The 13,973-nt window shown below is 37.4% G+C and overlaps 1 protein-coding gene across 2 annotated transcripts in view; it reads left to right on the forward strand.

Moving 5' to 3' along the window:
• Window positions 1-13,973, forward strand: part of FRMD4B (FERM domain containing 4B) — a gene marked incomplete at its 3' end in the record, with an annotated part of 177,201 nt that overhangs the window by 71,184 nt on the left and 92,044 nt on the right. For both annotated transcript variants that reach the window (XM_084248254.1, XM_084248253.1), the window contains exon 5: window positions 4,535-4,619. In XM_084248254.1, coding sequence (XP_084104380.1) covers window positions 4,535-4,619 — 85 coding nt within the window. The remainder of the gene's footprint in view (window positions 1-4,534; window positions 4,620-13,973) is intronic.

Raw genomic sequence — 13,973 nt, forward strand, 5'->3', positions numbered from 1 at the left:
TCTGCCTGTTCTGTTCCCCATTCTGTCTCTGGTGAATCCTTTCACCCCCCCCAAAAAAACTCTGGCCTGTACCTTAGTTATTGTATGTATAAATGAATAAATCTTTAAAAAAAAAAGAAATTATCCATATTAAGCTATATGAGGTTTGTCCCCATAACATCTACCTAGTTAGAAAAAAAGTGGGTTTCTTCTGAGGCTGAAAATTTAACATCGTTTTAACAGTCACAAAATCATAGTGAAATCTCTCACAGTAAGCATGAAGAAACAGTATCCTTTTGCAAAAAAGGACTGAAACAATAGGTCTTTATGAGTCTGGGATAGTCCCTTTCATTCCATGAAGAAGCCCTAGATTTTGTTTTCAATTCATGGTACATGTTGATAGGAGCCTTGTTCAAGCACTCACATACTTTTCATACACTCTATAAATATGAAGTCATAACAATGATCCCCTTGAGGGAGAGACCGGATTGTGGATTTGGAGAGCGGGTAACCGGATGCCTAGATAGAAAGTTAGAAGGCACAGGGCTGGTTGCCAGAAAATAGTGGGAAACAAGATAGAACCTGTTTACTAGAACTAGGGTAGGACCAGGGGTCTGGGCTTCAGAAACAAGGTGAAGCCAACCGCTAGTTCAAAGGTGTCTGTTCAGAGTTGGACAGGCCACAGACTGATTTGGTTATGAGCCATCGAGCTCCCTCTGTATGGCTTCTTAAATTCTCTGAGACTAGCCAATGGATTGTTCTGGCTAATATACGCTTTCCCTGGAATGCCCTTACTCCCTTCCTTACCTGGTGAACTCATACATTCTTTAAGACTCAGCTCAATTGTCCCCTCTCCTGTGACACTTAGTGCTATAGATTTCAATTTGGCAGCATCTCCCTCTTTTTTTTTTTAAGATTTTTTTTTTTAATAGAGGCATGTTTTTATTTATTTGTTTGTTTGTTTTGTTTATACATGCGCTGGGTACAGTCAGAAGCGCGGGAGGGTGAGAGAATTCACCAGAGCCAGAGCAGAGAGCAGAGCAGGCAGAAGGACCAAAGTCCACTGCTGAGGGGAGCAGCGGGCGGCAGGAGAGGTCTGCGCGCCATGTGGGACCCTCCTCCGGTGGCCGGGGAGCAGCCGGGGACTGAACAGGCACCGCAGAGGCCGCGGGCAGCTTCGCAACCCAGCACTCTACCGCTGCGCCACCGGGGAGGCCCAGCATCTCCCTCTTGATTCATAAACGGAGTTAAGTGCATCCCTCCCTGGGGCATCCATGGCATTGTGATTGGTTTGGAATATGAACTTCAAAGTCTAATAAACCTTAGTGTGAATCATGTCTCCACGTCCTTTCTGCATGGCTTGTGAAGATGACTTTACATCTCCACATTTTGGTTTTCTAATCTGTAAAATGGGTTCATAAATTGTACCCACAGCTTCTTCTTGTGCTAGAGATTAAATGAGATAATACACACAGAGCTCTTTGTATTGTCTCTAGCACACAGGTAGTCCTGTCTTCATTTGGGCTCTTTGGTGGCCTGCATCAGAAACTAATTGTGGCTAACAAACAAAACAAAAGGTGAACTGGGCCTCCCTGGTGGCGCAGGTGGTTGAGCGCCTCACTGTGAAGCTGTCCGCAGCCTCTGCAGTATGGGTTTGATCCCAGCCGGCCGGCGATAATCCCACATGGTGGGGCAGACCTCTCCTGTCCCCTCAGCAGTGTACCTCGGTAGACCTGCCTGTTCTGTTCCCCGCTCTGTCTCTGGTGAATCCTCTCACCCCCCTGCACCTCTGGCCTGTACCCCCAGCTCTTATATGCATAAATAAATAAATAAATCTTTTTTTTAAAAAAAGTAATGTAGCTCAGCATTTTAAAAAAGAAAAGGGTTGGAAACAATAGGAAAATTTGAATGATGACTGGATTTTAAATATTAAAGAATTATTATGAACTTTGTATGAAATTGATTGAGGTTATGTTTTTAATATGATCCTTCTAATATGATCCTGCTAAAGGAGTATCACCTGCTTTTCAAAAGTTTGCACTATGAAACATCACTTTAACCAAAGACTTACATTAGTATGTGTGTTTGCTAACCAAAAAACATTTGTAGAGGATTTCCACTTTTACAACAAAAGTGAAAATAGCACACTCAGCATTGGTTTTACAGCAGCAATGCTAGGGGTAGAGGGACCCCAAGCAGAAGAGTAACCCCACCAGACAGACTCCTTCCCTGGGAACTGCTTTATACAAATTGTGAGCTTTTGACAGTATTTGTGCTTTCACTCTGTGTTAATGTTATTTTAGTTTTTTAGTGTTACTCAGTACAATTTTGTAGATTATTGTGGAGGTCTGGGAATGCTCAAAAAGGTTTGCATATAAACTAATGGTACTTCCTTCTTTTTATGCCCTTTCAGCTCACGAAAGATTTCATAGGAATTCTTTGCTTTGGGGTATTGGGTGAAATCTGTAATTAAAAATGAAAGGAAAAAAAAGAATCAAGAAATCTTGCCATAGAACACAGACCCTGAGTCCATTAATCTGACCTAGGGAGTCAGTGACCAGGGAGATCACTTCCTTTGGAAAAACTTTTCCCTTTGCAACTATTCCAACCTTTTTGAAAGGTGTTTCATAGGTTAATGCAAAACCTGTCACCTTCTATTTTTGGTCCACTGATTCTGGTTGTGCTTTTGGAAGCAATAGAAAATAAACGTTCTTCTATATATGTTAGTAGGTAGGGGCATATATCACTTGTCTTGCTTCGCTGCTTGTTTTTATTTTTATTCTTTAACTGAGGAACTTAATTTTTGTTCATGTAAGAGCTTTTTTCTTTTCTCTGTATTTATTTATTGTTATTGAAGGTGGTTGAGCTGCATACAATTATTGAGGGCTTAGCTTTCTACCTGCTTATTAGCATTGTCTACAGAGTGAAAGTGACCGAAATTAAGACTTACTTTTGCCATGTATGTGGATCTCTAACACTCACTTTCTGAAGCTATAAAATGGAGTAATGAAGTATTAGAGTCCCAGGGTTCTTGAATCCCTACCACCACATGCCAGGCACTGCACTTGGCTCTTCAGATATATTATAGTTTGTTTAAATTGCATAATGGTCATCCTAATTAAGCATCATTATTCCTCTCTTTATATACAAGTAATCTCAAAATTTAAGTCACTTACCGCAGGCCACATAGCATTAAATTCTAGAAAATGAATATTTATTAATAATTGTTAATGTTTATTGAGGGTTTTACATATATTATCTCACTTAATCCTTCCAAAATCCTATGAGGTAATTACAGTCATGATGACCCATTTTATTGTAGAAGCTAACTTGCCCACAGCCACACAGCTACCAAAAGATCAAAGTGGTACTCTGTTTTCTACATCTTTCTGATTCCAAACTCCATTTCCCTTCAACTCCTCCTTTTCCTCCCCATCCTTAGTATGTAATTTTCCCTTCTCACAAACCTAACATGCATCAACCTTCTCACTTAGCCGTTAGATAAACCCTTGCAAATGAAGATATAAAAGATTTATTCACTTTCTGGAACTTCCCTTGATGATTCAACATTAGTGGTGGAATTTTTCAAATGATTTTATCTTAATGATAAAATCTTTCAAGGCCTTTCCTGTTTTGTTTATCAAATGTTTTCTCTTTGTCAAAGGGAAAAATAAAAAGAGTAAATGGCCAAGGTCTATCATGATTTGCAGAGTTAAGGATAGATTCCCGTGTCACCAGTTTGCAGGCAAATTCTCCTCCAGGTTCCCCTCCCCCACCCCAGCTGTGAGTTGTCTTGGGAATAATCTTTATTCATGCATATTCATTAAACAAGGCTACCATACTTGGGAAAAACTTCTGGGCCTCAATGTCCCTCTCTCCCACCCCAGAACACTGGCCTACATCATTAGGGATTGTGAAAATAGTAGTTATTAAAGACTCTTCTCTCCTCCCCTTCCCACTGGGGCCTGTCAGAGTGCTCTTCAGGACTGAATGAGCAAAGAGGTCCAGGAAAGGGGTTGGGGTGAATGAGGCCCAGAATACTCTGATTTGCATAAGAAAAAGACCAAGATTAAGTACTGTGAAGAGTTTGGCTCCTAGCCAAGGGAAAGCTCTGCAGCCTGGAAGGAATAAGGAAAGAGGGAGGGTGTGATTGAACCTCCCTTGGTGGATGAAGTGAGGTAGGTATGAGGCCCCCCACACCCGCCCCAAGTCTAAAAACCACTGAACTGTTTGTGCTCATCTCCCAGACCATGTGTTAAAGAATAGGTAACACAGATAAAGTTGGCTTTGTGATTGGTAATCATTTGGGGTTTCTATTTAACTCACCTTTCAACATGCAAACAACTATAAAGGATTTTGTACGTGTAAATGTGTATTTCTACATGTGCATATGTGCATACATCCATACGTGTGTGTTCCAGATTTCTTTTGAAGGACAAAACATACAACTATCCCCTTGTTCCTCAAAATTCTCTGCTTTTGTGGAAACTAATGAGGAAATAAAATCATGCTGAGAGAAGGGAAGAAATCTGAAAACTTCTGTACTATTTTGCAGGTTCTACATTGAGAGCATATCATTTTTAAAGGATAAAACCACTGTAGAGCTATTTTTCTTGAATGCGAAGTCCTGTGTGCACAAGGTAAGATGCCCATGGGTTCTGGTCAATGAGTGTTTCTAGATCCCTAGAGTTGTGGGAAGAAATGGTGGTGCCTATATGTTCTTGTTCAAAGGAAGAAAAAAGACCATAATCTTTTCCATTGATATTTTCTGCTCCAAACCGTTCCCTTTATGCCCTCTTCCCTCCAAAAAATGGTAGCTCTTATCAGACCCTGTCAGATCCTGAGGGAGGAAGATAACCAGAAGAATCAAGGTCATACACAATCACCTCAAATGACCTCAAAAGATAGAAAATGGATGCAATTGTGATCGAAACCTTAAAAAAGTCAGGCCAGAAATCTTTTTTATCAGAGTATCCCCACATTCACCATAACTCAAAACCCATATTATTTAGGGCCTCCTCCTCAGTGCTGCATGCTTTACAACAGTGTCTCAGTTATCTGTGGTGAGGGACCACTTTATTTTGTCTTATTGTTTTTCAGTTGCATCCAATTCAGGGAGGACACATTGCTTTTGTAAAATTCAATAAGCATGACTTTCTAGAAAAATGATCCCATGCTTGGATTTTGTGCCATGTCAGATTGCTGTAAGAGTTTAAAAGACTCTCAATTTCTTCCTCCTTGTAGACTAGAATTGCTTCAAAGTCCTCCACTCTGACATTCTCAAACCACGCCTTCAGTGAGGGCAGGGAGTCTAATGGGTCAAGATAGGCTCATCTGGAGCCTAACTCCTCCCTTCTAGGTTATGGTCTCAAAGCTCAAGGTATGCATCCAGGCCTAGTGGGAGCACCTTCTGTCATATATATCACCCTAACTCTGAGAGATGGCCAGGGGCAGCCGTATCTGTGAAAGACAGGGCGGGAAGGCTGTGGGTTAGGGCACCTACTTTCATACCTTTCCTTAAGGTCCCCAAAAAATGGCCCACTGCACACATAGAGCCTTAATTGGTTAAGACATAGTTGTTATGTTTTGTTTAAAAAAAAAAAAAAACAACAGCTTGACTAAGATATAGCTGACTGTACATACTTAAAGGGTAGAATTTTATAAGTTTAAACATACAATATTCCAGTGAAATGATTACCACATTCGAAATAATGAATATACCCTGCAACTACAAATCTCCTTTTTTCTCACAATAGATTAGTTTCTACTTATTTGAGTTTTCTATAAATGGAATCATACAGTAGGGAATCTTGATGTCTTCTTTCAATGAGCATAATTATTTTGAAACTCACCCATATTGTTGAATGTATCAATAGTCCACTCTTTTTATTGCTGAGTAGTATTCCACTGTATAACTGCTTTGAAGTGTTTATCCATTCACCTGGGTTTTTTCCCCCCATTTTCTTCCAATTTTGTTGGGATAGAATTGACATGGAATATTATGTAAATTTAAGGTGATGATTTGATGCACAATCATATTGCAAAATGATCCATTCACTTCTTGATCGATATTTGGATTATACTAGTTTGGGGACTTCTACAAATAAAACTGCTATGAACATTCATGTAAAAGTCTTTGTAAGTACATGTTCTATTATTTTCTCTTGAGTAAACACCTCATAGTGGAATAGCTAAATCACATAGTAGGTACATGTTTAACTCTTTAAGGTACTGCCAACTGCTCTCCCTTTTGGTGTTCCCCAAAGGGGTTGTTCTGTTTTAAATTCCCACCAGCAGTGTGTGAGAGTTCTAATTCCTTCATATCCTGTCAATACTTGGCACAGTTATTCTTTTTCATTTTAGCCATTGATAGGTGTGCAGTACTATCTCATGTGGCTTTACTGTACATTTCCCTGGTGACTTATGATGGTGAGCATCTCGAATGTGCTCATTTTTATTGATGTCTTCTTTATGTTTGTATCTTTTGCCTAATTTCTTCAGGTTGTATGTGTTTTAAATCGAGCTTTCAGAATATATACATTCTAGATACAAGTACTTTATTGGTTATACAGACTGCAAATATTTTCTGCCAACCTGTGACTTGCTTTTCAATATTAACATTGTCTTTCTTTTGGATTTATTATGTATTTTATTATTCCATTTTTCCTTTTTTTTTTTTTTGTATTACTAGCTACAGCTCTGTTTTGTTATTTCCATGGTTGCCTTAGGTTTTAGAGTATACATCTTCAACTTATCAAATCTACCTTCTAGAGATACTCTACCACTTTACTTGTAGTATAAGAACCTTATATAGCATATTTCTGTTTTTCCCTTCCAAGTCTTTATGCTATAAGTCCCATAAATTTTACTTGTAGATGGGATCAATGTATGTGATATTATTATTATTGTCATTTTGTAAACATTTGATTATATCTGTCTGCTTTTAAGATTTTCCTTTTATCACTGCTGTGAGCAATTTGATTTAGAGATGACTTAGTATAGCTTTCTTTGTGTCTCTTGTGTCTAATTTTTTTAATTTGTTTTTAACTGAGGTAATATTGGGTACCCTTATCAGATATTACCACCATAGTTTACTAACCACCAACTCACACTTATTCCATCACCATAGACCATTGTGCTGCCTTCCCTCTTTGTTCTTAACCCACCCATTCCCTCCCCCTTGTCTATCATTCTGTAGATAGCTATCAAGGGTTAGTTTTTCAGCTTGCCTTTATCTGACTGTTAATGTGGTTACTTTATATTCCACATATTAGTGACACCATCTGGTATTTCTCTTTCTCCTTCTGACTTATTTCACTTAGCATTCTCCTTTCAAGCTCCATCCGTGTTGCCACAAATGGTATGAATTTATCTTTTTTGATTTGTTGAGTAGTACCCCTGTGTGTGTGTGTGTGCACACACATCTTCTTGATCCTCTCATCTGTTCTGGGGCCCTTAGGTTGTTTCCATAGTTTAGCTATAGTAAATAGTACTGCAATAAACATGGGAATGCAAGTTTCCTTTTGAATTAGTATTTTTGAAATTTTTGGATAGATGCCAAGGAAGGGTATTTACTGCGTCAAATAGCAAATCCATGTTTAATGTTTTGAGACACCTCCCTACTGTTTTCCATAAGGATCTGACCAGTTTGCATTCCCACCCGCATTGTAGGAGGGTTCCCTTTTCTCCACATCCTCTCCAGCATTTATTGTTTCTGGTGTTTTCAAGTTTTTTATGGGTTTTTGTGTGGTCTTTTCTGAGTTTTTTGTGTATGTTTGAGATCAGGCCTTTGTCAGATATATGGTATGCAAATATTTTCTTCAATTTAGTAGGGCGTCTTTTCATTTTAGCTATGGTTTCTTTCCCTATGCAGAAACTTTTTAGTTTGATGTAGTCCCAGCTGTTTATGTTCTCTTTTGTTTTCCTTGTTGTTGGGGATGAATCCCTAAAGGCATCTTATGATTGTTGTTTATTGAATGTCTTGAGTTTATAGTGTGAGTTTATAGTTTTAATCAAAAATTTAGAAATAATTCAGCTATTATTTTTTCAAATATTTTTCCATCCTCTATACCTCTTTTGCAAACTTCACTCACCCATGCAATAGACTACTTGAAATTGTTCCACAGCTCAACACTGTTCAATTCTTTTTTGTCTGATTTTTTTCTGAATTTTATTTTGGGTAGTTTCTATTTCTGTATCTTAAATTTTATTTATTTATTCATTTTTACAATCTAATCTGCCATTTTTCCTATCCAGTATTTTGGAGTTATTATCTTTAGAAGTTTGATTTGGATCTTTTTTTATATTTATATGTGACTACTTAACTTTTAAACATATGAAATGCAGTTATAATAATTGTTTTAATTTCCTTATTTGCTTATTATAATAATTCTGTCAGTTTTGGGTTGTTTTGACTAATTGATTTTTCTTCTCATTGTGGGTTGTTTTCTGGCCAATTTGCATCTGTGGTAATATTTTGATACTGAACATTGTTTAACTTTATCTTTCTGGATAGTCTTTACTTTTATATTCCAACAAATGTTCTTGATATATTTATATTACTTTTGTGGTTCATTAAGTCAGCCTGGAGCAGTACTTGTTCTAGAGCTAATTATTCTTATTATTAAGACGGCAACTTCCTGAGTGCTATGCTCAATGTCCCATGAGTTATGAGTTTTTAAAAGTCTGGCTGGTGGAAATGGACACCATTTCTAACACAGTGCTTGAGTACCAGCTACTCTTCCCTTTCATCCTTCCAGATAGTTCTTCCTCCAACTTTGGATAGCCTCCTTCCGTTCATATGCTCATCAGACTCTGCTAAATACTAAAAGAAGACCCTCCACAGATCTCTAGGATTCTCTATGTGTGCAGCTCTCTTTTTCTGACACTCTGTTTCAGGAATATTCCACATTTTGGTGTCCTTAGTCTCTCAGTTCTACCTCCTCAACTCAGAGAGTACACCAGATTCCATCTGGGTTCCCCATGGCACAAAGCAGGGGCAGCCATGGAGTTAACTTCGCTCATGATTCACTATCTCCTGTTGCCCAATGTATGCTATGTTGAAAACTGTTGTTTCATATTTATTGTCTTTTTTTGTTTCTTTTTTCAAGTATAAGGTTATATTAAGTCTCTGTTAGTCCATCCTTGCCAGAACCAGAAACTGAGTTTTTACCTAGTTTATAAGGAAAATAAAATGTTTCTAGCACCAAAAGCTTTATTATAGCCTTTTCTGAAACTTGGACCTCCTTAGGAACTGCAAAGGTTGACTGATATGTGGACACCTATATAGCAATTGCAGTATTTACTGAGTTAGGAAAACATTTTGTAAACCACAATTGGTCATCATCACATATGTAGAGCAATGTAGTTACCCATTGTGATAATTTTCTCTGTCTTTAGATAACATGGGCCAATGAAATAGTCTCCTTGATTGCTCTGCTGCTAATGTAGAGAAAGATAGGATGCAAATTTTAACTCATCAATATCTTTTTTATGACCGTTACTGGGATTTTTTTTTTTTAATTTGGCTATAGGAATTCAGAATTGAACATTTTCTAAGTAATATGCAGATGGTTAATAACAATCCCAAGAGACATTACAGAAGCTGGTAGCTATTTGGTAAAACAAACTTCAAATAATTTCTTCATGTATGACAATTTAAGAATATTCCACATAAGGAATGAGGCTCATATGAATGACAGGCACAGGAATAAATATATTTTATGCATAGTCTCAAAAGTAGAACACACACAGGTAGGTCATTGACTAGTGAAAGGGAGTCACAAATGATGATAGATCTGATGGTGAATGGGGCTCCCTTCCACACTGCAGAGACTTCTAATCACCTGTTACTCACATTGCCTCCTTGCCAGATAGTTTTCCCCTACTTCCAATTTTTCCTTGCACTGAGGATAGAAACATACAAGCGGGAAGAGATGAAAGGCTCACTTACAAATGCTAACCAAGTTGTAATCCATACTCGGTTTAAAAAAAAATATGATTTTTGATGAGGTTTAATATAGTTCCTGAAGCTCTGTGCAGCTATGTAAATATGGAGGTATATTCACAAAATTCAGCCTTAAGAGTATGTCATTTGAAACACTGGATGGTTCTCAATATTTGTAAATATCATTGCCTGTATTAAATAATATATAAGCCATTAATGACATTTGATACATTAAAAGAAATATTGTGCTTCATTTATGAGTTTGGGTTTCCCAGATAGTATAAAAAAGGAATAAAGATTTTTTGCTTTGGTTTACTCCAAAACAAACTCCTATATGGTACACAATCTGGTACAAATTGGGCATTCAGTGAATTTTTGTTGACTAATTCAAAATAAATGAATGGATGTGATGATCAGACTTTGTTTCCCAAAAGTCAACTGAAAACAGAACAACCTGCCTGATGTAGAATTTGATTAGCATTAATTATGAAAGACATTTATAGTTACTGAGAATTGGATATTACCATGCTATAGAGTTCATTTTCTACGTATTACTGAATAACATTTAACCATGCTATAGTAACTCTGGATACAACTTTTGTGAAAGAATGAGAATTATTCTGTAAACAAGAAAATGTCATGTCCAGTCTAATATATTTTTTAAATTGAAAGTCAATATCCTACCATTTTAAAAACTTCAATAGCCAACTAGAACTTTCTTTAATCTTTTCACATGTCAATTAAAAGTCAATAGCAATCTTATAAAAAAAACTAGTTCTGATATATTTCAGCCATGACGCCTTTGTTGTAAGCCAAACTTAACCGTAACTTAACCGCAACAAGGGCTAAGTACATGTAAGAATATTGAGTACGTGTAGCTGCCAGTACTGTTTGAGGCTGTTTATAACTGAAAATACTTGAAGCATTTCTTGATTTTTTTTAAATCCCAATTTAAACATAAATTAAAATGAAATTTATTGTCTAAAAAATGTCCATCTAGTAGCAATTATGACAAAATCTAACCTAATGTATGCCTGCCTTTAAGAAGTATTTCAAATGATTGAATACATGCTTTAGTTTTCTGTCCACCATGCTGTGTTTGTAGTTTATGATATGCAACAGTTCTTTGAAAATCACACTGTTTTGATCTTGACAAGAAATATAATATTAAGGAAAGGTCTCAAGGTAACCTACCTCTGAGTCATACTGCTGTGTGATATTCGAAAAGGTTCTTAACCTCACTGAGCTGTTTTTCCGGTATCAAAGTGATTGGGTAAGACTGGGCATCATTTCTCACCTTTAACCCCTTTGATCAGATTTACAATAAATGCTTGTTTTTAATGAGCAAGCTCCTGCCTCTTTGCCACTCTTGAGACCACAGAATCCAAACTGAGGAGGAAACTGGAAATCAACAAGGTAATTTTCCTTAACACTTTACTTTAGCACTCCAGAGCCACTGGGTTGTTTGCTTGTTAAATATACAGTGTGTTTAAATACACATTCAACATGAAAGAAGCCATTTCATTTCTCCTCCTCTCCTTTACCGGCATCTAAAAAAGAAAAAGCCATTTCATCGTAAGTGCAGAAGAGAAAAGGAAAATATGAGATTCATTTCAGCTCTGATACTAACAAAAAGGAAAGAAATGTCCAGTGAAGAGCCTTTCTGTACATTTATTATATTCTGGCACTGTACTAGTGGAACACATTTCATTATATTTGACTCTTGCTATATGAAAAATATGAAATATGAAATATGAAAAATATGAAACTTACAATCCCCTTTTACAAACAGAACTGAGGGTGTCTCCCTGGAGGCCTAGGGGTTAAGTCTCAGTGCTATCACTGCTACTTCCTGAGTTCAGTCCGTGGCCAGTGAGCTAACCCACATATGGCACAGCAGACCTCTCCTGTCTTGCCTGCCGCTCCCCTTGGCTGTGTATTTCAGTAAATCCACTCGTTCTGTGCCCCACTCTGACTCCAGTTAATCCTCTCATCCCCTGCACCTCTGGCCTACACCACAGTTCTCCTATGCAAAAAAAGAAAAGAACTGAGGAAAAGAGAGGTTAAGTAGTTTCCTCAATGTCACAGAGCTAGTAGGCGGAAAAAGTATCCTTGGCAAGTTATACCAGTAGGAGACTCTGGACCTTAATAGCACCTCTTATTTGTTTTAACTTCTTTTAGTCATTATTCTGAGAAAATGAAAGTGTCCTCAGTAACTTAGAAATCAGAAGCTATTGTTAACAGAGCTGGCAGGTCATAGCGACAAACAAGTAGTGAATGCATATAATTGACTTGGCACATACTATGTTTATTAGTTCATTCAGTTTTCATTAGATACCCTATTACGCAAGTAAATTCGATTATTATCCCCCATTTCAGAGATGGAAATATTGAGGTACAAAGATTAAGTAATATATACAAGATCACATAACTAATAAGTGGAGTAAATATCATGCCAGTGTCCATGAATTTAATCAGCACATGCACTTTCTCTCAATGGATGCAAGTTGTCCCCCTACTGTTATATGTGTCAATGCTTTTAGCTTACAGTATTTAAAAAGATGCCTCTGGACATTAGGGCCCAAAGACTTCCCCAGGCTGGCCTGAAAGACAAAGCCCATCTCTATAAGGATATTTCAGAAGTGCTTTAGCAGTCTGTTAGAACTGAACTTACCAGAAAATTAGGAACTGCCCATACTGGTCAAGTGCTCCCCAGGAGAGCATTGTTGTCTGAGCTGTTGTTCAAGTGAGGGCTCTTGAACCTGTTTGGCTTCTTTGTTGAGACTGCAAAGAGGCACGCCTTGCCTTTGCAAAACAACCACTGTGCCTAGTGGAAATGGTGGAACAGAAGCTGGGAAGCCAACATGTAGGCTGTTGTCCATCTTGGACACTCTGCTGCCTGCAAGGAAAAGCCTGAGTGCATGAGGCATGGCTGTCGGTCTGGCCCTGGATGTCGTTTCTGGAGGCTTCCTGCCCCCTATTTGTAATTTTGTCAATCGGTCAGCATTTGCCACCATCACCTCTTTTTTTTTTTTTTCCAATCAGTGATTTGAAGACATGCTGGAGAAATTAAAATAGTATTAGCCACCTTGTCTGTATGTATAAAACTATTATAATAATGCAAAGGCAGAAACTATGGGAAAACAAGTAGGATTCAAGAGGTGAACAGTGATAGAGATCGTGCATAAGAAGTACAGAGAAGAGTGGTTCCTATACCTCCCTGGTTGCTCACCAAGTAGCAGACACTGATTGTTTTTATATTAATTCATGTAACCCATAGGGTTAAGTAATAACTTCTGCTGTTGCTTATAATTACTTTAAAAAATGAGGAAATGGAAGCATAAATGAGATGATTTAACCATGTTTAAATAACTCATTGGTAGTAGAATGGTAACTAAGAAGCCTGCTTCCAGAAACCATAGTATTTGTCCTTCTTCATTTATTAAAAAAAAAAAATTGCATTCCAGTTAAGAGCAAAGAGTTTTGGTGAGTGTTGCATTATCAGTTGGCTAGCACTAGTACCAGCCTGTGGTCTGCCCTAAGTCTTAAATACTCTTCCGTGTGTATATTTGTATCTAGGTGCATGTTGTATTTATGTTAAAGGCAATATGTCTAATGATGTACTCCACGGTATAATATTTCCGAAAGATGCCAGGGACTTTGGAAAGACTGAGTATATCCCCAGAATCCCACAATATTATTTGTATGCCTTCCTAAAGTTATAAAAGCAGTTTGGGGCATTTTGCTTAACTCTGCAATATAAGAAATTTCAGAGAGCATCAGAATTTTATAATCATATGCACACACAGATATTATGCTTTGAATTTATGACTCAAAAATCTCTCTCATGATCATAAGATAGTTTTTGTGCCAAAAAAGTTTAATAAATAGAATCCTGCATCACTTGTCTCAAATTAACCACATGCCTTGACATATTAAAGACTTAAGATCTCCAACACTCAAATGTATTAAATTTTGTTTAATCCAATATTTTTAGATTTATTTGTATATAAAATTCTTCTTTCAAGCACTACTGATTAGTGGACTG

This window comes from Talpa europaea (assembly GCF_964194135.1).
Source record: "Talpa europaea genome assembly, chromosome: 11".
Classification (NCBI taxonomy): Eukaryota; Metazoa; Chordata; class Mammalia; order Eulipotyphla; family Talpidae; genus Talpa; species Talpa europaea.